Source organism: Pristis pectinata, chromosome 16, assembly GCF_009764475.1.
Source record: "Pristis pectinata isolate sPriPec2 chromosome 16, sPriPec2.1.pri, whole genome shotgun sequence".
In the NCBI taxonomy this organism is placed as follows: domain Eukaryota; kingdom Metazoa; phylum Chordata; class Chondrichthyes; order Rhinopristiformes; family Pristidae; genus Pristis; species Pristis pectinata.
In genome coordinates this window covers 40,970,506-40,996,404 of record NC_067420.1, presented here as the reverse complement: position 1 = coordinate 40,996,404, position 25,899 = coordinate 40,970,506, and the positions used below count along the sequence as shown (strand labels likewise).

The window sequence follows — 25,899 nt, the reverse complement described above, 5'->3', positions numbered from 1 at the left end:
CCCTCGCCCTGTCTCTCCACAGTCAGAGCCTGCTCTTCCAGTGTGAAAAGTCTTCACCCACCCACTCCCCCTTCGCAAAGCCCTGCCCCTGACCCGCGGGTTCCAGCCCCACGCACCGCCGCTGAAAGTTGTCCAACGAGTCAACAAAAGAAATCCCGGTCGGATCCAAAGTCCCTCTGGAGTTCATCCCTGACACTGGCATCAGATGGGAGTATTCCGTCTGATCCGGAGTATTAAACGTGATATTACCTAGACAGCCCCCTCTGTCATCTCTCAGCCTTTGCGAGCCCCCGCGCTCCCTCCCGCCCGCCCCCATTGTCCCCAGCCACAGGGACCTCCCTCCAACCTTGCCCGAGCGGTTGGAGAGGTCGGAGACAGTCGCCAGTTCAGCGACCTGCCCCAGATGGACACGGATTCTGACGTCCCGGTGTGGGGAGAGGGGCAGTCGCTGTTCATTCTGCTCGCTTTGCCGCTCCTTCAACACTCGTTTTGCGGTACAGAGCCCAAGGTAACGGCGAGGAGTTCTCTGGCATCCTAACCCCATATCCCCATCCCAGTAATTCCCAACGTACAATTTCAATCAGAATCACTGTAACTAATCTGCATGGTCTAAGTCTTTGATTTAGGGAAAAAAAGAGATAAAATACTTTATTTATATAGCTGTCTATGTACATGGATTTGAATAGAATCATAATGCATGGATTGTCATATATTTCATTTGAATGTGTGTAAATGTACTATATGTGTGGATTTGGATGGATTCATTATTATTCATATGAATTCGTGTCTAAATTTAAATGTCAATAATTTATGTTGGTTTGTATATATCTAGTTTAAGTCAAATTTGCTTTACAGATTCAAATTTACAAATTATATAATTCGTAATGCAATCTTTCAATTGTTGTAAGCCGTGTACAGAGATAGGCAGTACACACTGAGGGTACATTTTTAAATGTATTTATTTTACATTGGTTTCTGTTTAGGTATCAGTTGTCCATGGGTCCTTGTGGATGCGATGACTTGTGGGAAATTCTCGGTTGTCCGGCTCCGAGGAGTGAAGATTTCCGCGACCCAGTCTGGCGTGTGATCCCAAATCCAGCGACATCCCGAGAAAGGTTAGGACGGTTTCAGTAGATGCAGGGCATCTACACAACGGGGAGGCAGACAGCGTGCAGCAAAAGCCCAGAGACCGAACCGCTCAAACCAGGACCACATCTTAACTTTATACAAGTGGAAAGCTAGCGGAGATTGGAAGTCGTGGAGAGGTCCGAGAGGCCGTCATTCTGCGCCCGGAGGCTTGAGGAGACCTGAGTAGACATTGGGAGAATGAAGCCCGGAACGCGGGGAATAGGGGTAGGGTAAACCCGAGATTACACGTTCCAGACAGAAGACGAGGCGTCTGAACCAGACCAGGAGCGAAGGAGTGCTTGCACATATCGCTGGGAAGGTAAACTGAGTTAAATCATACAATCCAAGCGAGGAGGTGATCAACAATTAAGGGTTTCCTCGGGTAGGTTCTGTTATAATTTCACACGTTCTTTTATTTAATCTTCCCATTTAATTTATTACAGGCGCTCTCTGTTCCCCGGCTCCTCGGCAGTGAACTGCCCGTTGACTTTGTAAACCAGTTACAGCCCGATGCTATCTTTTTAAAAATAAAATCGGTTTAATCTTAACTCCGCTCCCGCTATAAACCCCTCAAGCAGTTGTTGAATCTGTAGTGGATTTCAATCCCTGTCCAGTGATCTATTTTTCTGTGGTGTGGCTGATTTATTTTAAATACACATTGGAGGCAGGATTAGAAGACTTCGGGAGCGGGGATAAAACGTGACAGAGGTGGGTGCGAGCAGAAGAAGGACAAATTCACCAATTGGCAAAGTGAAGATGAACAAAGATGGAACGTTAGACCCGGGTCCACTTGTAGATTCCCGTCTCCCGGCGGGCTGAGATAGATTGTCCATTGTTGGTGCGTTAGAGGGGGAGAGTTTGGTGGCGGGTGAGATGGGGGGAGAGGGGGGAACAGGGGGAGAGAGGAAGGTATGGGAGAGACGGGGGAGACAAGGGAGGAGGAAACTGAGAGGTGGAGAGAAGGAAACCGGGGAGGAGAGGAAGAGTGGGAGAGGGGAGAGAGACTGGGGGAGTGGGGAGGGAGGGAGATTGGGGAATGGGGAGGGAGGGAGACTGGGGAATGGGGAGGGAGGGAGACTGGGGAATGGGGAAGGAGGGAGACTGGGGAATGTGGAGGGAGAGAGACTGGGGGAGTGGGGAGGGAGGGACTGGGGGAATGGGGAGGGAGAGAGACTGGGGAATGGGGAGGGAGGGAGACTGGGGAATGTGGAGGGAGAGAGACTGGGGAATGGGGAGGGAGAGAGGGAGAGAGACTGGGGAATGGGGAGGGAGGGAGACTGGGGAATGTGGAGGGAGAGAGTGGGGGAGTGGGGAGGGAGGGACTGGGGGAATGGGGAGGGAGAGAGACTGGGGAATGGAGGGGGAGGGAGACTGGGGAATGGGGAGGAGGACTGGGGAATGGGGAGGGAGAGAGACTGGGGAATGGGGAGGGAGGAGACTGGGGAATGAGGAGGGAGGAGGGAGACTGGGGAATGGAGGGAGAGGGAGAGAGACTGGGGAATGGGGAGGGAGAGAGACTGGGGAATGGGGAGGGAGAGAGACTGGGGAATGGGGAGGGAGGGAGACTGGGGAATGTGGAGGGAGGGAGACTGGGGAATGGGGAGGGAGGGACTGGGGGAATGGGGAGGGAGGGACTGGGGGAATGTGGAGGGAGAGAGACTGGGGGAGTGGGGAGGGAGGGAGACTGGGGAATGGGGAGAGAGATAGAAGGGGAGAGAGAGAGAGAGAGGGTAAGAATGAGAGTTGGATGAGAAAAAAGGGAACAAAAAGAAGAACAGACGGAAATGTGTGCAGAGCTGGCGGGAGCGACGTAAATATCCCTTCCCTTCCCTTCCCTCTCTTGCCTATGGCAAACATAAATTTGGGAGATAATTTGGAGGTCAGGTTACTGCTGGAGAGACATGAATTAGGCTGCAGTTTCTGAGGTGTTTGATACAATACTGCATCGTCTCCACCCAGCTACCTCAATGGGGTTATGATGTTCTCCCCAAATCTAGGAGACTAGGAAATTAAGAAACCTACATGGCAGTGGATTAATCGTTCATTCCATCCCTGCATTTATGCAGTTTCAGCTGCTTGAAGGGCAGATTTAACTCTGACATGATTCCGTTTTGCATTTTTGGCACTAATTCCTCGTGAAGCACACACACATTCTGTCATGGTGTGCATTAGATCAATGGGGAGGAGTGACAAATCACTGGGATCCTGCTCTACTTTCTCTCCCCTCTCCCCCTCCTGTGCTTCCCCCTTTCCTTCCTCCTCCCTCCTGTTCTCTATCCTTGCTTTCCATTTTCTGTATACTCCCTCCCCCCTTTCTAACCCCTTTCCTCACTCCCCACTTCTGGCCCAAACCCAAGTCCAATACTTAACTGGTTAGAGATGAAGACTGAGTGGGTAATGAGGGACTGGGGGAGGTATGGAATGAGTGTGAGGCAGACTAAAAATTAAAGCAGTTCTAAGTTATTTGTTTTCTCATTGATTTATTGAATATTGCTTTTTGAACACTGCAGAATTCCCTCTCTCTCTCCCCCCTCATTTTTCTCTCTGTCTCTCCTACCCCCACCAACACCACACTAAAGTAGCCCTGAAGAAATCATTGTATGTGAATTGATGTTTACAAGACTGAACATTACAGACCCATCCATGAGTTAATCATGTCCCCACTAAGACAGTTCATTTCACCATTTACAGCCGCTGCTCCCAGTCAATCTGCTAAATGATACCATTAGCCATCACTAATTAACTGCAATAATTCGATGGATGGGATTACAAAAATGAGCCATTATTTTAATTGTTTAAGCTCTAGAAGTAATATATGGATAAAGATTCATTCTATCTGTAATAGATGTAATTAAAGAGGGAGTCACGCTTTGGCCCATTGTGCTTTGATGGAACTATCCAATTAGTTTCGCTCCCCCTAGTTGTTTCTCCTTGCCTTGTTGATTTTTTCCCTTTGCGTATTTATTTAATTCACTTCTGAAAATTACTATTGAATTAGTGCATCAGGCAGTGCATTCTAGATCACAGAAATTCAATGGGTAAAGGAAACATTTCCTTGAATCACCTAAAATTATAGAATTGTTACAGCAAAGAGGAGATCATTCGAAGTCTGCACTTCTCTGGCCTGTCAGCTTAGTTCTGTGTCCTCTGGTTACAGACTCTCATAGTCTGGAAGTACTTTGTCCCTACTTATTCTATGAAAGTTCTTTAAGTTTTGAACATTTAACTGGCTTTTCTTATGAGGAAAGATTGGACAAGCTAGATTTGTCTCCGCTGGAGCTTAGAAGGATGAGAGGTGACTGAATTGAACTACACAGCGGTCTTGACAGGGTGTCTAATGAGAGAATGTTTCTTGATGTGGAAGTGTCCTCTCCACATCCCCTCCTAGGCAAATCCACAACCAGGAGAACAACAAACAATCTGCTGGGGAGAAATTGTCGACATTTCAGGTCAAAACCCTGCATCAGGAACATTGATAATTCCTTCCCCCCCAACAGATGCTGCTCGACCCGCCGAGTTCCTCCAGCAGATTGTTTTGTGCTCCAGATTCCAGTATCTGCAGTCTCCTGTGCCTCCAGAACCAGGGGAAGGGGTGGCCCACTTAGGACAGACGAGAAAGATCTTTTATCTCTCAGAGGGTTGTGAGTCTTTGGGAGTCTCTTCCTCAAAGGGCAGAGGTCAATGGATACTTGACAAGCAAGGGGGTGGAAGGTCACTGGGGGCAGACAGGAATGTGGATCAGGGCAACCATGAACTTTTCAAGTGGCGGGCAGGTTTGAGGGGCTAAGTGGCCTATTCTGCTGCTAATTTTGTGTGTATCACTATAAGGAATTCTCGGCTGTAACTAGAACAGAGGCAAGATCGCGGTCCTTTTTATTTGCACCAGGAGAATCATTTCACAGTATTTCCATGTAATCCATTAAAATGGGCTAAATGCTCTCCAACATTTGTAGTTCCCCTTCAATTTTGTACACTAATTTACAAGGTAGATACTAGCATTCACGAGGTCATAAAAGATCGAAAATACTGGGACTCCTCTGCCTGAAAAGAGACTTATGAGTGACCTGATAGAGGTCTTTAGGGTCACAAGGGACTTGTTCCACTCGGGGGAGTGAAAAATATCAGTATGATATTTTTGTTTTTAATGTTTTTAAATCTGAGGCTGATATAACTTATTTAGGGATTTGGGATAAAGCTGAGTACATGAAGTTGGATCACGGATGATCAATGATTTTGTTGATCAGCCAAGTAGATTTGAAGGGCATTTTCCTTCCTCCAATATACCTGCGTGGTGACCAACAAACCTTTGGAGTGTCCAGGACACGTCTCCTTCCTCAGAGAGTGGTCAATATGTGAAGGGGGAGTGGCTGAAGCAGACGGCAGAGGGATATACCAGGGAACGATGGACAAACACACAAGGAGAAAGCAACAGAAGTATCTGCCGAAAGAGTGAAGTGTCGCTTGTTGGGAGATCAAATGTAAGGGGACAGAACACAGTTAGTGGCAAAACCTTTAACAGTGTTGGTGTACAGAGAGATCTTGGGGACCAAGTCCATAGCTCCCTGAAAGCATCTGCACAAGTCTATAGGGTGGTAACGAAGGCGTGTGGCATGAGACATAAGAAATTCTGGAGATGCTGGAATCTGGAGCAATACACAAAAAGTGCTGGAGGAACTCAGCAGGTCAGGCAGCATCTACGGAGGGAAATAAACGGTCGACGTTTCGGGCCGAGACCCTTCACCAGGACTGGAAAGAAAGAGGGCAGAAGCCAGAATAAGAAGGTGGGGGGAGGGGGAGGAGTGCACGCAGGCGGGGGAGAGGTGGGTTCAGGTGAGGGGGGGAAGGTAGGTGGGTGAGGAAGGGGCAGAAGATGTAATAAGCTGAGAGGTAATAGGCAGAAGAGGCCAAGGGCTGAAGAAGAAGGAATCCGGTAGGAGAGGGCAGTGGACCATGGAATAAAGGATGGGGGAGGGGAGGAGAGGAGATGGGCAGATCATCAAGGCTGGGGAAGGGAACCACAGGAATAAATGAGGACAAAGGAGTGGTGGGGGGGGGAAGTAAAAGAAGGGGAGGGGTTACCAGAAGTTAGAGAAATCGATGTTGAGGCCGTCAGGTTGGATACTCCCAAGGCGGAATACGAGGTGTTGTTCCTCCAGCCTGCGCCTGGCCTCAGCGTGGCAGTAGAGGAGGCCGTGGACAGACATGTCAGTACGGGAGTGGGATGTGGAATTGAAGTGGGTGATCACCGGGAGGTCCTGGCTGTTGCGGCAGACGGAGTGAAGGTGCTCGACGAAACGGTCTCCCAATGTGCGTCAGCATGGCATGCTTGCCTTTATTAGTTGAGTTCAAGAGTCGGAAAGTTATGTTGCAGATTTATAAAACTCTAGTGAGGCCACATCTGGAGTATTGGTTTCAATTCTGGTCGCCCCATTCTAGGAAGGATGTGGAGGCTTTGGAGAGGGTGCAGAAGAGGTTTACCAGGATGCTGCCTGGATTAGAGGGCGTGTGCTATTAAAGAGAGGTTGGACAAACTTGGGTTGTTTTCTCTGGAGTGGCAGAGGTTGAGGGGAGAAAGGCTGATAGAAGTTTATAAGATCATGAGAGGCATAGATAGAGTAGACAGCCAGTATCTTTTTCCCAGGGTCGAAATGTCTAATACTAGAGGATATGCATTTAAGGTGAGAGGGGGAAAGTTCAAAGGAGATGTGCGAGGCAGGTTTTTTTGCACAGAGAGTGGTGGGTGCCTGGAATGGGCTGCCAGGGGTGGTGGTGGAGGCAGATACGATAGAAGCATTTAAGAGGCTCTTAGGTAGGCACATGGATGTGCAGAGAAGGGAGGGATATGGACCATGTGCGGGTAGAAATGATCAGTTTAATTAGGCATCAGTAGATTAATTAGTTTGGCACAACATGGTGGGCTGAAGGGCCCATTCCTGTGCTGGGGCTGTTCTATGTTCTATGTTGCTTTGTGCATCATTAACTCTGGGTTAGACCACTTGGGCCGAATGGCCTGTTTCTGACCTACAGTTGTGCTGAGATTCCATGTACCATTCCCCCAGTACTTTCCCTCAGAACTGTATGAAATCCCTAGTTGTATCTGGCTCTGCTGCTTCACCACTGCCCTAAACCACACTGCTCGACAGAATAACTTCAGGTCTTAGGGGTTATTGCCATAAATTCTAATTGAAGAAGATTTCTGGATCTGTCACTTTGCAGTTGCAAAGCAGGTATGCAGAACCACGAAGCCACAATCACCTTTGATGACCTTTCTCTCATCTTTACTTACAGCATGCCATCCTGTCTGTTGCAGGGACATGACAGTAATGTGCAGTGGGCTTGGTCTGCCAGAGTAGACAAGGTTAAAGGGAGCAAGAAACAAGATGCTGGAGGAACTCAGAGGGTCAGGCAGCATCTGTGGAGGGAAATGGACGGTCGACGTTTTGGGTCGAGACCCTTCATCTGGACTGAAAGATGGAGGGGAAATACCAGTATAAAGAGGAGGAGGGGAGGGGTGGACCAAGAGCTGGCAGGTGATAGGTGGATCCAGGTGAGGAGGGGTGATGGGCAGTTGGAGGAGGGGAGAGTGGGACTGGCATCAGAGGTTGGGAGGTGATAGGTGGAGGTGACAGAGGGCTGCAGATGATGGAATCTGATAGGAGGGGAAGGTGGAGCCTGGAACCAAGTGGGGGAGGTGGGGAGGGCAGCGGGGAGCAGTGGGGGGAGGGGACCAATGTGTGGGTGATGGGATCTGTGGGGAGTGGGGGAAGCACTGAGTAGATCTGTAGCAGAGAGAAAAGAGACAGAAGTAGGGGAGCAGTTACCTGGAACTGGAGAATTCAGTGTCCATGCTGTCAGGTTGTAGACTACCTTAAGGGGAGGATTAGTAGAGGAACTCACAATGCTGAAGAGTTCTGCTCAAGTAAATAAGGGGAAATTGTATCTGATGGAACAGGCTTCAGTAGCTTGAGATCACATTCGAGAAGTAAAAACGTACACTGTGTTAGTCTGATCTGAAGTGGCAACGGAAGCAGCTTCAAAGGCAGCTCTTGACCTCACAACCTACCTTGTCATGGCCCTTACACCGTATTGTCTACCTTCCCTGTAGCTGTAACACTATATTCTGCATTGTGTTAATGCCTTTCCTTTGTACTACCTCGATGTACTTACGTTTTGAAATGATCTGTGTGGATGGCATGCAAAACAAAGTTTTTCACTGTACCTCGGTATATGTGACAATAACAAACCAATTACCAGATTACTGCTGATATTGGAAATCTGAAATAAAAACCGGGAATCCTGGAAATCCTCAGGAGTTTAGTCAGCTACAAAGTCATGGTTTCAGGTCAATGACTTTCATCGTGACAGATGCCAGGTGGCCTGTTGAATATTTCCTGCCTTTTTTGTTACCAATAATATCTCTGGCCTGTGAATCTGATAGATAGGCTGCAGGAGAAATAGCAGGAACTAACTTGATGGCACTTTCAAAGGGCTGGCGCCGGAATGAAGAGCTGAGTCACTTCCTTCTGTGCTGTTACATTTGATGACTCCATGAATTGTGCCTTTCTCGACCTGAGACCAACTCAAGCACTTTGCAGTCCGTGGAGCTTTCTCCAAGTGTAGTCACTCTTGTAATGTAAGAAATGGCACAGCAGTCTTAAGAGCCTTTTTACAAATACTAAATTGGTAAATTGAATTGGTAAATTGGTTTATTATTGTCACATGTCCCAAGGTACAGTGAAAGACTTTGTTTTGCATACCATCCATACAGATCATTTCATCACATCAGTACATTGAGGTAGTACAAGGGAAAACAATAACAGAATGCAGAATAAAGTGTTACAGTTACAGGAAAAGTGCAGTGCAGGCAGAATATAGGATGCAAGGCCATGATGAGGTAGATTGTGAAGTCAAGAGTCCATCCTACAGTACAAAGGGACTGTTCAATAGTCTTATAATAGCAGGATATTGGAATTGGAATTGGAATTGGTCTATTATTGTCGCATGTACTGAGGTGCAGTAAAAAGCTTGCCTTGCATACCGTTCGTACAGATCAATTCATTACACAGTGCATTGAGGTAGTACAGGGTAAAACAACAACAGAATGCAGAATGAAGTGTTACAGTTACAGAGAAAGTACAGTGAAGGCAGACAATAAGGTGCAAGGTCATAACAAGGTAGATTGTGAGGTCAATGGTCCATCTTATCGTACTTGGGATCATTCAATAGTCTTATAACAACTGGATAGAAGCTGTCCTTGAGGCTTTCAGGCCAGTGGGAGGGGGGAGAAGAATGTCTGGGGTGGGTGGGGTCTTTGATTATGTTGGCTGCTTTACTGAGGCAGCAAGAAGCGCAGACAGAGTCTATGGAAGGCAGGTTGGTTTTCATGATGTGCTGAGCTGTGTCCACAACTCTCTGCAGTTTCTTGTAGTCTCAGGCAGAGCAGTTGCTGTATCAAGCCTGGATGTATCCAGATTGGATGCTTTCTGTATATTCCACTAATCAGAGAGGTTTAGGGTAAAGCTGCAGTGCCGGATGGATAGGAAAGGTTTAGAGGGATACGGGCCAAATGCAGGCAAATGGGACTAGCTCAGGAAGGCACCTTGGTCAGCATGGACGAGTTGGGCCTGGATCGAGCGGTCGCGGAGAGGATGTTTCCATCAATGTGAGAGTCTAGGATCTGAGGGCACAGCCTCAGAATAAAGAGGCCCTTTAGAACAGAGATGAGGAGAATTTCTCCGTCCAGAGGGTGGTGAATCTGTGGAACTCATTGCCACAGAGGGCTGTGGAGGCCAAGTCATTGGGTATCTTTAAGCCAGGGATTGACAGATAGAATCTTGACAGGTAAGGGGGTTAAGGGTTACAGGGAGAAGGTGGGAAAATGGGTGTTGAGAAAAAAAATCAGTCATGACTGAATGGGCCGAATGGCCTAATTCTGCTCCTTATGCGTATACAAATGATTAACACTCTGACTCTAGCGTCAGAAGTTCATGGTTTCAAAAGATTTTCACACAAGATGTCAGGGGTAAGTTTTTTACTCAGAGAGTGGTGAGTGCGGGCAATGGGCTGCCGGCAACAGTGGTGGAGGCGGATACGACAGGGTCTTTTAAGAGGCTTTTGGATGGGTACATGGAGCTGAGAAAGATAGAGGGCTATGGGTAAGCCTAGTAATTTCTAAGGTAGGGACATGTTCGGCACAGCTTTGTGGGCCGAAGGGCCTGAATTGTGCTGTAGGTATAGAAACATAGGTTTTCTATGTTTCTATACCTTATGGGCTGAAGGGCCTGTTTCAGTGCTGTGTAACTCCGTGTAACTACTGATATCTGCAGGTACTTCTGTTCCTGCCTCCTCGTGTGTTTATCCAGTTTCCCCTTCAAAGTAAAATCAAACTGCTGGAGGAACTCAGCAGCTCAGTAGATGCTGCTCGACCCGCTGAGTTCCTCCAACAGTTTGTTTTTTTGCTCCAGATTTCAGCTTCTGCAGTCTCTTGGGTCCCCGTAAATGTATCTCTGTTGTCTGCTTCAACCACTCATGTCTCACACTCGAACCCCTCCCTGGGTCAGGGAGTGTCCCCCAAGTTCTCTGCAGCTTTGTCAGTCAAAATGTGGGAAAGGAAAAGGCAGTTTTGCTCCTCAAGTCTACGATGCTATTTAATAAGATAATCGGTGATCTAAGATTTACCTCCATAAACCCACCTTTTCCCCAAACTCCTAAGTAACTTTGGTTATGCAAAGGGGAGGAAGATATAGGTGTAAATGATCACTAATTATTCCAACAAAGAATTTGGGACAATCTTCTTTGACCAGTAAGTGGTTCAAGTATGGAATTTGCTACTTCAAAGTGCATTTGAAGAAAAAAGCTTATACGAATGATTAGTACTCTAGCATCAGAAGTTCATGGTTTCAAAAGATTTGCGCACAAGAATCTGGACCGATAGTACATTGCAGTACTGACAAGACAAGATCAAGACAAGATATCTTTATTAGTCACATGTGGATCGAAACACACAGTGAAATGCATCTTTTGTATGGAGTGTTCTGGGGGCCACTATTCCGGCGCCAACATAGCATGCCCACAACTTCCTAACCCGTACGTCTTTGGAATGTGGGAGGAAACCGGAGCACCCGGAGGAAACCCACGCAGACACGGGGAGAACGTACAAGCTCCTTACAGACAGCAGCCGGAATTGGACCCGGGTCTCTGGCGCTGTAATAGCGTTACGCTAACCGCTACACTACCTTTCCTGCCCTTAGGAATAGCAAAGGGAAAAAATAACTGGTGGAAGTTGTCTATAGGCCACCAAGTAATAACATTACAGTGGCACAGGCAATAAACCAAGAAATAGATGTAGCAGAGGATGCAGAGAGTCTGCAGGGAGATATAGATAGGTTAAGTGAGTGCTGAGAGAGTACTTCTCATCCTTTTTCTTGACCCTTGTTCGTTCCTTTTCCAAAGGAGGTTTATTCAGTGATTACAGCATCACATCAATACAATATGACAGTATTCCACGATCCACACTATCTACAGTCAATACTTTCAAATTATAATGCAGTCATCACAATCCAGAACACATTCAAGCCCCTAAGGTGCCCACCGGTCCCAGAAATCCCCCATTGTACCCGTGGATACCGTGTGCTCCTTCTCCAGGGACACACGGGCACAGAAGTAACCCCGGAAGAGGGGCAGGCTATTAGGTCGGGCAGACCTCTCGACCGCCCGCTGCCTGGACCCATGAATGGCCAATGTGGCCAGGCCCAGGAGAAAACTGATGAAGTCTCATCCTTGGGATAAGATGTAGAATCAAGGCCTCATCTGCACTCACAGGTGAATGTAAAAGATCCCCTGGTGGTATCTTGAAGAGCAGAGGACTTACCTGGACAATATTTATTCCTCAATCAATATTTCTTAAGACAAGAAATTGGACGATTGACTGCAGCATTTCCTTCTCTAGAACACAGAACAGTGCAGCACAGGAACAGGCCCTTCGGCCCAACATGTCTGTGCCAACTATGATGCCAAATTAAACTAATCCCATCTACCTCCATGTGATCCATATCCCTCCACTCCCTGCCTGTTCACGTGTCTGTCTAAATCCCTCTTAAATGTTGCTGTTGTATCTGCTTCGACCACCTCCCCTCACACCTACCATTCACTGTGTAAACAAAAACTTGCCACGTAAATCTCCTTTAAACTTTCCCCCTAGTATTTGACATTTCCACCCTGGAAAAAAAGACTCTGGCTCTCTACCCTCTCTATGCCTCTCATAATTTTATAAACTTCTATCAGATCTCCCCTCACACTCCAGAGAAAACAATCCCAGTTTGTCCAGCCTCTCCTGATAGCTAGTACTCTCTGATCCAGGCAACATCCTGGTGAACCTCTTCTGCACCCTCTCTCCAAAGCTTCCAGAGGAGGTGGTAGAGGCAGATACAATTACGTCATTTTAAAAATGTTAGGATAGAAACTTGGATAGGAAAGGTGTAGAGGGATATGGGCCTAATGCAGGCAAATAGAGTCATCAAATAATATAGCAGAGGAACAGGCTTTTTGGCCCAGTTCGTCCATGGTGCCCACCAAACTGGTCCCATTTGCCTGCATTTTGCCCATACCCCTCTAAACACTTATCCAAATGTCTTTTGAATGTTGTTAATGTACCTGCCTCAACCACTTCCTCTGGCAGCTCATTCCATATACCCACTACCCTCTGCATGAAGAAGTTGCCCCTCAAGTCCCATTTACATGTTTTACCTCTCACCTTAAACCCTCTAGTTTTAAGTTCTCCTTCCCTGAATGGGATTAACATTGGTAGACATCACAGTCACTGTGTATGTTTCTATGAACACCAGCATATACAGGTGGGCCCAGAGGACTCTTTCTGTTTCTGGAGTTCTGGGAGTGCTGCCCAGTAATCTCCACTGTTTGGTATAACCATATCTCTTTGTTGGTTCCCAGGTTGTTACAGATCTGTTCTACTGGTTACCATGGTGAATGAGACATCTCGAACCTGGGATCCTAAGTTTGAGGATCAGGCTATTAATGTGAATGTTGGAGGGCTGAAGAGAAAGTTAAGCTCCAGCACCCTCTCCAAGTTCCCCAACACCAGACTTGGGCAGTTACTCACCTGCGACTCGGAGGAGTCCATCCTCCGAATATGTGACGACTATGACGTCTCAAAGAGAGAGTTCTACTTCGACAGGCACCCGGGACTTTTCCCGTATGTCTTAAACTTCTACCAAACCGGGAAGCTGCACATGATGGACGAACTCTGCGTCTTCTCGTTCTCGCAGGAGATCGAATACTGGGGCATCAACGAGTTCTTCCTGGACTCCTGCTGCAGTTACCGATACCATGAGCGTAAGACGGAGAGCAGACGCAAGAACTGGGATGACGAGAGTGACGTGAGCAGTATTGACACCTCTCCGGACGACATCTCCAATTTTAACCGGGACTTGTTGAGATTCCAAGGGATGAGGTATGGAAACTGCAGGAAGCAGCTCTGGTTGACCTTGGAGAATCCTGGATACTCCATCCCAAGTAGACTCTTCAGCTTCATGTCCATCAGTGTGGTGCTGGGCTCCATTGCCACCATGTGCATTCACAGCATGCCCAAATACCAGAACTTTGACGAGTTTGGGGTGGAGGTCGATGACCCCAGGCTACAAATCGTGGAATATTTTTGCATCGCTTGGTTCTCCATGGAGGTCTGCTCACGGCTGCTCCTGACTCCCAACGTCAAGAGGTTCTGCTTCCACCCACTCAATATGATCGATGTTATCTCGGTGCTCCCGTTCTACATCACCCTGCTGGTGGACCTGATCTTTGGCCAGTCCATGGACCTGGAGAACCTGGGCAAGGTGATCCAAATCCTCCGGCTGATGAGGATTTTCCGGGTGCTCAAGTTAGCACGCCACTCTACAGGTCTGCGGTCGTTAGGAGCAACCTTAAAGGTTAGAAGGAATCTTTTCTGATTGCTTGACATTAGTATCAAGTTTCTGATTCATGAGAAATTGAGGAATGACCACAAGACCACAAGACAAAGGAGCAGAAGTAGGCCATTCGGCCCATCGAGTCTGCTCTGCCACTTCACCATGAGCTAAACTATTCTCTCATCTAGCCCCAATTCCTGGTCTTTTCCCCGTATCCCTTGATACCCTGACTCATTAGATACCTATCAATCTCCTCCTTAAACACCCCCAATAATCGGGCCTCCACAGCTGTATGTGGCAACAAATTTCATAAATCCACGACCCTCTGGCTAAAGAAATTTCTCCTCATCTCTGTTCTAAATGGGTACCCTCTAATTCTAAGACTGTGCCCTCTTGTCCTGGACTCACCCAAGAGGGAACGATTCAAACTTGTTTTACTATCAATCTTTGTTGCAAAGGGGCTGGAGAACAAAAGTCGGGAGGTCTTGTTGCAATGCAGAGGGATATTGGTGAGGCCACATTTGGAGCTGTGAGACACCGGCTCTACTTCACTGGCTGTTCATCAGCCCATCACATCACCTCCTCCCCCACACCCCAACTTCCTCATTCTCCTCTTCCCGCACCCCCCGCCCAATCCTCCCCCTGAGGCTCAATGGGAGGAGGGAGATCCAGAGTTCCACAGCCCTTTGAGGACGTGCTTCTAGAGATAGCTTCACCAGAGGAATGTTTTGCCTATTCTGTCAAATCCTTTAAACACCTTGATAACGTCACCCAGCTGATCCTTCCTTGGAGAAGCTCTGAGCTGAAACCTGTGGTGGGATGTGGGTGTGGTCAGAGTGGAGAATGGGTAGGATGATGTGTGACTGCAGCACTGAGCATCAGCCATGGCTCAGTCTGTAGCAGGCTTGCCCTTGAGTCAGAAGACTTCTGGTTTAAATCCAACTCTGGAGATATGATCATTAAAACCCCAGGCTGAAGCACAAATATGGTACTGTGGGAGTGCAGCACTGCCTTCACACACAAGACACTTAGTCAAGACTCTTGCCTGCTCTCAAGGATGTTGCCGGGGACTGGAGGGCTGGAGTTTAAAGGAGAGGCTGGCTAGGCTGGGGCTGGTTTCTTTGAGAGGTGACCTGATAGAGGTTTATAAAATCATGAGGGGCATAGATAAGGTGAAAGGTCACAGTCGTTTTCCCAGGGTAGGGGAGTCTAAAACTAGAGGGTATAGATTTGAGGTGAGAGGGGAAAGATTTAAAGGGGACCTGAGGGGCAAGTTTTTCACACAGAGGGTGGTGGGTATATGGAACGAGCTGCCAGAGGAAGTGGTGGAGGCAGGTACTATTACAATGTTTAAAAGACATTTGGACAGGTACAGGGATAGGAAAGGTTTAGAGGGACATGGGCCAAATGCAGGCAAATGGGACGAGCTCAGGTAGGCAACTTGGTCAGCATGGATGAGTTGGGCCAAAGGGCCTGCTTCTGTGCTGTATAACTCTATGACTGTGAGTCTCATGGTTTGATGTAAAAGATCCAATGGTACTAATTTGAAGAGGAACAGGAAAGTTCTCCCTCCTCTGTGGCCACCAAACGCCCCCTCCTTGTCGCGGCACCTTCCCTTCCAACAGCCGCCCTTACCCGCCTCTCCCCTCCTTACAATCCGGGGATCCAGAACACCTTCCACAGACCAATGATTCACTTGCACTTTCTTCAGCTTGGTGGTCTTCTCCACGTCAGCGACACCGGGCATGGATCGAGTGCCTGCTTTGCGGAACAGCTCTGTCCAGTCCGCAGGGAGGAGCCCGAGCTTCTAGCTGCTTGTCACTTTAATTCTGCACCCCACTCTCCGCTGACCCCTCTGTTGTTGGCCATGGAGTTATACAGCGCGGAAGCAGGCCATTCAGCCCAACACTTCCATGCTGAACAAGAGCCAGTCCCATTTGCCTGCATTTGGCCCATATCCCTTTAAACCTTTCCTATCCATGTACCTGTCCAAATGTTATTGTACCTGCCTCTACCACTTCCTCTGGCAGGTCGTTCCATATACCCACCACCCTCTGTGTGAAATACTTGCCTCTCAGATCTTTCCCCTCTCACCTTAAACCTATGCCCTCTGGTTTTAGACTCCCCTACCCTGGGGAAAAAGATCGTGAGCATCCACCTTATCTATGCCCCTCATGATTTTATGATGAATTGCTCCAATAAACTTCAACATGAACTTGAGGGACAGCCCCTCATCTCCCAGCCAGGCACAGCACTGCCCTCAGGACTAGGAATGTTTGACTAAACTTTTCCCTGTTCTAATGAAGGGCCTTTGACCTAAGAGGTTAACTGTGTTTCTCTCTCCACACGCGCCGACTCACATCTTGTGTACTTCCAGCTCTTTAGTTTCTACTGGAACAAGAACATCCATTCACAATGAACACAGTAGGACACTCGGTCCCTCAGCCTGCCCCACCATTCAATATGATCAGGTCTGATCTTCTCCCTCAATCTCATTGTTTTGAAATCCATCAATCCCTGCTTTGAATGAACTCAACGACTGACCCTCCACAATCCTTTGGGATGAAGAGTTCCAAAGCTTCCTTCTCACTGAGTGGAAGAAATTCTCCTCATCAGGGCATTGAGTATAAAAGTTGGGAGGTCATAGTGCAGTTGTACAGGACGCTGGTGAGGCCACATTTTTTATTGTGTTCAATATAGAGTATTGTGTTCAGTTTTGGTTGTTATTAAACTGGAAAGAGAGCTGAGAAGGTTCATAAGGATGTTGCCAGGACTTGAGGGACTGAGTTATAGGGAGAGTTTGGACAGGCTGGGATGTTATTCCTTGGAGTGTAGGAAACTGAGAGGTGAACTGATAGAAGTGTAGAAAATCATGAGGGGCATTGATAGGGTGAATGCACTCAATCTTTTTTCCCAGGGTTGGGGAATCAAGAACCAGGGGGCATGGGTTTAAGGTGAGAGGGGAAAAATTTAATAGGAACTTGAGGGCAACCTTTTTACACAGAGGGGTGGTCAGTATGTGGAACGAGCTGCCAGAAGAAGTGGTTGAGGCAGGTACAATAACAACTTTTAAAAGACAGTTGGACAGGTCCGTGGATAGGAGACTGTGGGCCATATGCTGGCAAATGGAAATCAGAATCAGGTTTATTATCGCTGACATATGATGTGAAACTGTGTTGTTCTGCGGCAGCAGTACAGCACAAGACGTAAAACCTATGACGGGCTTGGACGGGGCATCTTGGTCGGCATGGAGCAGTTGGGCCCAAGGGCCTTTCTCTTCGTGCTGTATGACTCTATGACTATCTCGCTTCCAGATGGCCCACCCCTTACTGTAATCGCTTCACCATCAGCAGCTGTGCATTCAACTGCCGAGACCCCAAGCGGTGCCACCCCACGGTTCCGTGTTACTGATCATAGAACCATAGAACAGTACAGCACAATACAGGCCCTTCGGCCCACAACCTTTAAACCTCACCTAAGACTATCTAACCCCTTCCTCCCACATATCCCTCTATTTTAAATTCCTTCATATGCCTAGCTAGCAATCTCTTGAATTTGACCAATGTACCTGCCTCCACCACTGCCTCAGGCAGTGCATTCCATGCCCCAACCACTCCCTGGGTAAAAAATCTTCCTCTGATATCTCCCTTGGACTTCCCACCCATTACTTTAAAGCCATGCCCTCTTGTACTGAGCATTGGTGCCCTGGGAGAGAGGTGCTGGCTGTCCACTCTATCTGTTCCTCTTTTCCGTGTTACTGATGGTTCCTTGTGTCTGTTTTGCAGCACAGTTACCGGGAAGTTGGGATCCTCCTGCTGTACCTGGGCGTGGGGGTCTGCGTCTTCTCCGGAATGGCGTACACTGCGGAGAAGGACGAGGACGTGGGACTGGACACCATCCCGGCCTGTTGGTGGTGGGGCACGGTGAGCATGACGACGGTGGGCTACGGAGACGTGGTGCCCATCACGGTGGCCGGCAAGCTGGCCGCCTCGGGCTGCATCCTCGGGGGCATCCTCGTGGTGGCCTTGCCCATCACCATCATCTTCAACAAGTTCTCCCACTTCTACCGGCAGCAGAAGGCACTGGAGGAGGCGGTGAGAGGCAGCCGCTGAGTGGGGAGAGAGCGCAACGGCGACGGAGAGGGGGACAGCGAGGAGCCGGGGCAGCCTGACAACGGCGCCTCACCCCACTCTGTTGGAATGGAGCGCCAAGAACCAACCACAAAGTGAGACTGTCAATCGCACAGGGGACCGTCCCATCGAATCTATATTAGATCGCAGGGCTTTCTTTCCCCAGGAAGGTTCTGAATCAATAAGGACTGTTGTCAAAACTTTATCATTGCTACATTTACGTTCACCCTTGAGAAGAACTTCTGTAGGCTGAAGGCAACCTCGGTGTGAAGGGTGCGGTGCAGTTCCCCAGTCTATTGCTCATCCAGCCCCACACCCTGCCTGTTCCAACTGTACGCCGGTGGTCTAACTTCCCCACCGTAGACCCAGCAACCTCCCTCAACCTCACCAAACCCAACCACCTGGTGTGCATCGTCCTCGCTTGTTATACACAGCAATAATCGAAACACTACCCTCAGAGGGGAAGAGTGACCAAAACCCTCAGTTGGCCTTCTCAGCTTCAATGCCAATTAGTGCTATGCACGGCAGCAAGGATTTGCATTTATACAGCACCTTTAATTTACAAAACTCCTACAGCTGCCCCACAGCAGCACTACCCAACCCACTGTGGCTCGAGGACACCTGAGGAGATACCAAGGGCAGGAGGTTGGTCAAAGAGGCTGGCTATAAGAATGTTACTAAAGGAAGAGGAAGTGAGGCGGAGGGGGTCTCGGCAGTTGAATGCACATTCACCAGCGGTGGAGCGATTAAGTTCAGGAGGTCAGGGATCTTGGAGGGTTGTAGGGCTGGAGGGGGCTACAAAGAGAGGGAGCGAGGGAGGGCAGTGAAGGGGATCCAACACAAGGACAAGTCAATGTCAAAGTTGAGTTTACAAAGTCCATGTGTGCACAGGTGCAATGAAAAACTTACTTGCAGCAGCATCACAGGCACAGAGCATCAGATACACAACATTCACAAGAAAAACATAAATTAAACATGAATTATACACAATTTTTACAAGAAAGAACACAATTGGAACAAAAACCAAAGTCCATTTTAGTGCAAAGTGATCAAAGTGGTCATAGTGTTGCTATACTGAGGCAGTGATTAGGGTTGTGTCAGTTGGTTCAAGAACCGAATGGTTGAAGGGAAATAGCTGTTCCTGAACCTGGTGGTGTGGGACTTCAGGCTTCTGTACCTCCTGCCCGATGGTAGCTGTGAGAAGATGGCATGTCCCCGATGGTGGGGATCTGTGATGATAGACGTTGCCTTCTTGAGGCAGCGCCTCCTGTAGATACCATCGATGGTGGGGAGGGATGTGCCCGACATTTATTGGGCTGAGTCATAAAGAACTTGAAACTGGAAGCACAAGTGTGAATGAAGCCCAGTGAAGGTTAATGGGTCTGGGAGTGAGAGCAGGATTTAGGATAATCCCAGGTTGTTGAAAAATGGGAGGGCAGAGAGCAGAGCCCCAGAACAGTTGAACCCGGGGGCAGTAAATTGAAGAGCAGGCCAGGTACAGACAGTTGCAGCAAAACTCAGTGGCAGGTCATCGGAAAGCAAGAAAAGAAGTTGCCATTTTACTCATCAAGCCCCACCCTTTCACTCAGTTGGAGCACAGTCTATTCCGCACAGCATCTTAAACTCTCGTGCGAGAGTATGGCCAAAGAACCTGCACGAGCTCATTAAAAAACCACAAAATATTCAGTTAATTATGCAACTCTTATTTGAAGCCCAATCTCTGCAGATAATCTCAACTCTGCCCTCCCCCCCACCCCGTCACTGGGATAAGCCTCTCGCCACTCAGGATCACTGGAACCAATGCTTCATTACAAGTAAGTTTCATTGCAGTGAAGTTATCTCCTAGATGGAATGGTGTGTGTGACCAGGAAGGGGCTCCTACTTGTGGGTTGTTCCCAGACCCCAGATGTTCCTCTCCTTCCAGGAGCTGGAGGGGGTGGCTCTGTGGTGTGGGGAGTGCGGACAGAAATCTGACATGGAGCACCCCCCCCCCCCCCCAAAAGCCAGTGAACCTGCTGCCCATTGTTGTTCTTGCTTGCCACACTGCCCCACTTGTTTGTGTGTTTATTGAAGCTGCACTAACACACGCTTATTGCCACACGAGTAATTGTCCAGTTTCTAAGCAGCGTCATCTTTGGAGTTATTTCAGGCTCGGAAGATGAACTAAAGGGGAGAAATGTTGCCAGGACTAGAGGGCCTGAGTTATAGGGAGAGGTTGGCCAGGCTAGGTCTTTATTCCTTGGAACGTAGGAGAATGAGGGGCGACCTTATAGATGTGTTTAAAATTATGAGAGGCATAGATAACGTGGATGGTAACAGTCTTTTCCCCAGGGTAGGGGAGTCCAAAACTAGGGGGCATAGGTTTAGGGTGAGAGGGGGAAAGATTTAAAAGGGGCCTGAGGGGCAACTTTTTCACACAGAGGGTGGTGAGTATATGGAACGAGCTGCCAGAGGAAGTGGTTGAGGCAGGTACAACAGTATCATTTAAGGAGTACTTGGAGGGGCAGGTTTGGAGGGATATGGGCCGAACGCAGGAAATTGGGACTAGCTGGGTGGGCACCATGGTCAGCATGGACTGGTTGGGCCAAAGGGTCTGTATCCGTGCCGTATTGCTCTGTGACTTAACATGGAAGACCGGATGAGTGAGGTCAGATTCCAGGTCCAGGGCTGAGAAGGAACCACAGCCTGACATATCCTCCAGAGACCAGCTGACTAGTGACACATGTTCCGGACACCAAAACACTGTTTACCACCCTCCTCCTCCCCTCCCTCCACAATCTACAGGCTTTCAAATCCTAAATTTGGCATCAGCTACCCACGGACCATTGATTCATCTCATGACCTTTGAAGGGGTTTTGCAAGAGTAAACAAAGTGAAACGATTCCCGCTGCCAGGAGGAACCATAGATTCAAGGTCATTGCAAAAGGAATAGAAGGGCTTTGAGCAGCAATTATTTTACGTTGTGTGAACTGGAATGTGCTGCCTGTAAGAACGTTGGAAGCAAATAACTTTCAAAAGGGAAATTGGCTAAATTGGCATCACGAATTATTGGGTGCAGATTCAGCAGCTGACTCCTTCCCTCTGCAAGATGAAATGAGATGATTTAGTGCGGTGAATTGCGATTAGGAATGTGGTGTGTCTCGATCTTTCTAAAATGAACTGCCTGAATAATTGAAAGGGAGAAATATACAAAGCAATGGGGAAAGGCCGGTGAATGGGACTCTGAGTGGACCTGAGGCAGGGCTTCAACCCGAAACGTCGACAATTCCCTTCCTCCCACAGATGCTGCTCGACTTGCTGAGTCCCTCCAGCAGATTGTCTGTTGCAGGGGTATGGGACTGATGGGGTAGTGCTTTCGACAGCCAGCACAGGAACTGTGGGCTGAAAGGCCTCACTTGTCCTATGAATCTATGATACATATGTTGGCCAACAGTGCCCAGGTGTGTGATACCTTCAACTTACAGCTGTTCACCCTGTGGATTTGTGAAACGTTCTCTCAGCCCAAAATGCAAAACGAAACCATTCAACTGATACAAGAGAAAATCCAATTTCCCAATTGGATGACAATACAGTCCAAGGTGTCACAAGTACAAGTGCCAAGAAATCACCACAATGACCTTTACTGTTTATCCTTTGTAACAGTTATTACAGAAGGGACCGATCAATGGAAATGATTAAAAAGCATCAGGAGAAGAAAGGCAATGAAAGCTGGAATAATAGTTTCAAGATATCAGTGGATATTGATATAACATGACTGATGGCCTCTCGCTCCTTAGATGTCCATGTTATTATTGTTGGAGGATGTAGTGAGTTCCAGTCCTGCATTTCAAAAACCTCTCATCAGTCTTCACCATGGATACAGAACTGAGTGAATGAATCAGGAAATCATCGCACTGTGAAATCCAGTGAGGTACTCGCCAGGTAACACGAGTGACTAGAATCACAGTTGTCCTCTGAATCCAATACACAGCTGAAGAGAAACATATTGACACTTCTACACACATTTGCGCGCACACACACACACACACACACACACACACACACACACACACACACACACACACACACACACACACACACACACACACACACACACACACAGCACTGAAGGAACTCAGTGGGTCAGGCAGCATCTATGAAGGGAAATGGTTTCGGGTTGAGATGTTCAAAGTCCAGATGGAGGGTCTCGACCCGAAACGCCGACTGTCCATCTCCCTCCACAGATGCTGCCTGACCCACTGAGTTCCTCCAGTGTTTTGTGTGCTTCTCCAGATTCCAACACCTGCAGACTCTTGTGTCTCTATACACACATGTGCACACGCATGTACACACGCACAAACACACACACACACACACACATTTGCAAAGGGAGACACATGTACCTATAAACACATACACAAATGCATCACATACACAGGCACATATACTTAATATATATGTACACATATTTTTATACAGTCTTTTTCCCAGGGTTGGGAAGTCAAGAACTAGAGGACACAGGCTTGAGGTGTGAGGGGAGAGATTTAATAGGAACCCAAGGGGCAACTTTTTCATCCAGAGGGTGGTCCGTATATGGAACGAGCTGCCAGTGGAAGTGGTTGAGGCAGATACATTAACATTTAAAAGGCACTTGGACAGGTACATGGATAGGAAAGGTTTAGAGGGATATGGGCCAAATGCGGGTAAATGGGACTAGATTAGATGGGAATCTTGGTCGGCATGGACCAGTTGGGCCGAAGGGCCTGTTTTCATGCTGTAATGGCTCTGACTATATGCACAGAAATATCCAACACACTTGTGCTCAAATACATAAGCACACACGAACACACACACTCGCACACACATACACACACACACTCAGTCACACACACACATATACACACGCACACACACACTCAGTCACACACACACACACTCACATATACACACACTCACTCACTCACACACACAAGCATAAGTGCACATACCAACAACAAACACACACTGATACATATAGGCAAATGTGTGCTGGCACATAGAGGTATCCATGCAGTTAAAGGGTCCATGATGTACTGTAATACAACATTACTACTGGAACTCATTATGTGGCTGTCAGATAATTCAGGTTCTGTAAAGCCGTCAGGGTTCTGATGAAGTGAGTCTGGTGCTATTCTCAGCCCTGCCTCCTGTGGGCACCGACCTACAACACAAATGTCATCTGTTTGTGATTTGAATTTAAAGCCGCCCAGATCACCAGGGGGAAACTCCCTCTGGTCTTGAAGGAGTGCTGGGACTGAGGTTATGATTTCCCTGTTGTATCTGTTTACGGAAGTGTTACGACCCAACTGATAAAGAAGAGGCTGTGGTGGGGTGTAAGGACAGCTCTGCTCAACAGTGACACAGCTGATCGTGGCTCGGGAGAGTCTGATGGTCCTAATGGGACTCAGACTTTCCACACACTCACAACAGCAATGTGTTCCTCACTATTACATTTTACATTTTCCTACACTAACACTCTGGGCCTCAAGGAGAACAAATTTTCCATAAACATCAAATAAAGTAATGATAAAGTCATGAAGAAAAATCTGCATTTGTGTAGCGCCTTTCACAGCCTCAGGACACCCCAAAGTGATGTGCAGCTAATGAAACTGGCTAGTCAGTCCTGTAGTGCAGGAAACACAATAGCCAGTTTCCTGTAGTGCAGGAAACGCAAGATCCCACAAAAAGCAATGAGTTAAATTATCATGATAATCACACAAATGCATCACACAAACACCTGTATACATGGACAGGCATGTGGACAAGAACATGTATGTATGGACAGGAATATATACATGGACAGGAACATGTACACATGGGCAGATATGTGAACAGGAACACGCATACATGGACAGACACATGGACAGGAACGTATGTATGGACAGGAACGTATGTATGGACAGATATATGGACAGGAACATGTATACATGGATAGGAACATGTATGCATGGACAGATATGTCCAAACACACGTTATCTTCGTTTGCGATGTGGATCAAAGGATCAATGTTGTCCAAGGAACCGTGGACAATATTCAAAGTAGTGGTGTGAGATCTTTTGTGTTCACCCGAGAAGGCAGATGGACTCTCAGTTTAGCTTCTCATCCAAAAAACGACACCTGAGACAGTGCAGGCCTTTCTCAGCGTTACCCTGGGACTGTTGGAACAGATTGTGTCCTCCACTCCTGGAGTGGGACATGCAACCAGAATCCTCAGAGCAAACTGTGCGGAGTCACCCACTGAGCCGTACCTAACAACAAGCTGCTGGGCTGAGCAGCTCCTGTCTCTCTGCCCAGTTCAAAGGAGAGAACCTCATGATCTACCCCTCGTGAGGAACATTCCACCTCCCTTTTTTTCCATTCATTTTTTTCAGAGGATGTGGACAAGGCCAGAACTTATTGTCCATCCCTAGTTGCCCCAACTACAGGGGTACTTAAGAGTCAACCACATTACCTGAGGACAAATTTAGGAACAGGATTGGCCAGTCTGTTGCACCATCCCTCAGTAATTTAGATCTTATCTCCATCTAGCCACTACAATCCTTGTAACCTTACCTAACAAAAGCCTATCTGCTGCAGTTCCGAAATTCTCAAGTGACTCCTCCAGTCTCAATAGTTCTTCAAGGGAGAGAGCTCAAGATTTCTCAGTTTCTTTATGTGAAGTGGTGCTTCCTAGGATCAGCCCTGAATGATCTGGTCCTTATCTTTCCTGATAACCTCTTTAATCCTCTTAGATACCTCAGTTAAACATCCTTATAGTCAAGGGAATACAAGTCTACCTAATCTATGCAACCTCCCATCATTGTTTAATCCCCATTCTGGTGACTTTTCCCTGCATCTTCTCGAAGCCCACTCCATCCCACCGTAACTGGAGCTTTTTGTACATATCTACAAAGTGTTGGGTTCCAACCTGTTTGACCCTTGGTTGAAGGTCTGTAGAGAGGTGAATGGTGGAAATATGGCTCGGAAACGGGAGGGTTAATCAGTCTCAGGATGCAGACATTTATTGTACAGTCCTCCTTGACCCTTGAGAAGGTGATTGTGCATCTTGAGAAATCAAAGGTCCACATGTAGACCCTCCAACAGGAGGAAGACATTATACCTCAACAGCACAGTGCCCAGACCTTGAGAAAGTCTACCAGAAATAAAAAGAATCATTCAATTTTTCAAAGTTTAGACATATTCAGATTAATTAAAGTTTGAGCCAAAGCCAAAAGCACTTAAATTAAATTAAACTACAAAAAAAGTTACTAATCTGAGGTCAATGCACCATAAAAACAATCTCCTGGGACTATTAGTCATTTGCAGAAATTTGGTAAGGTCTGTCTCAATAATGGCATTGTAGGAATAAACTAATATTCAGAATAATCTATCAATAATACTGAGGATTAAACTGTACTAATAATTGCATGTGGAATTACATGCAGTTAAAGACTATCTATGCATGCTGTACCTTATCATGTAAAACAATACTCGATTCAATAAAGAATATCATCAGTGAAGGTTGTCGATTGATTAGTGTTCATCAGTGAATTAAAAATACTCTCAAACAGGTTCGTAAAACAACACAATGACACCAAGGAGATTGGGTGAGTTCCCATAAATCATTCCCCCATTGGTGGTGGTACAACTGAGGATCATCCTTCGGTATGTATGCATACACACACTCCAAAAGGAGCCCAGCTGTGGACCAGGCTGAGATT

The 25,899-nt window shown here is 47.5% G+C and overlaps 2 protein-coding genes across 3 annotated transcripts in view; one reads left to right on the top strand and one right to left on the bottom strand.

Annotated features, from left to right (window-relative positions):
- LOC127579052 (uncharacterized) overlaps nucleotides 1-544 on the bottom strand; it is a 407,687-nt gene extending 407,143 nt beyond the window's left edge. Inside the window, exon 1 of the mRNA XM_052031684.1 lies at nucleotides 117-544. Within this exon, the coding sequence (XP_051887644.1) occupies nucleotides 117-544 (428 nt within the window). The remainder of the gene's footprint in view (nucleotides 1-116) is intronic.
- On the top strand, nucleotides 186-25,673 carry si:dkey-43k4.5 (potassium voltage-gated channel subfamily S member 1). Of its 2 annotated transcripts, none has more exons than XM_052031579.1 (4): nucleotides 186-508; nucleotides 984-1,510; nucleotides 13,078-14,072; nucleotides 17,837-25,673. In XM_052031579.1, the coding sequence occupies exons 3-4, from the start codon at nucleotides 13,107-13,109 to the stop codon at nucleotides 18,161-18,163; spliced, it is 1,293 nt and encodes a 430-aa protein (XP_051887539.1). In that variant the 5' UTR covers nucleotides 186-508; nucleotides 984-1,510; nucleotides 13,078-13,106; the 3' UTR covers nucleotides 18,164-25,673. The 2 variants fall into 2 exon arrangements, with proteins under 2 accessions (XP_051887539.1, XP_051887538.1); XM_052031578.1 differs by having other exon boundaries at nucleotides 187-508; nucleotides 984-1,447.
- The last annotated feature ends 226 nt before the right edge of the window (nucleotides 25,674-25,899 follow it).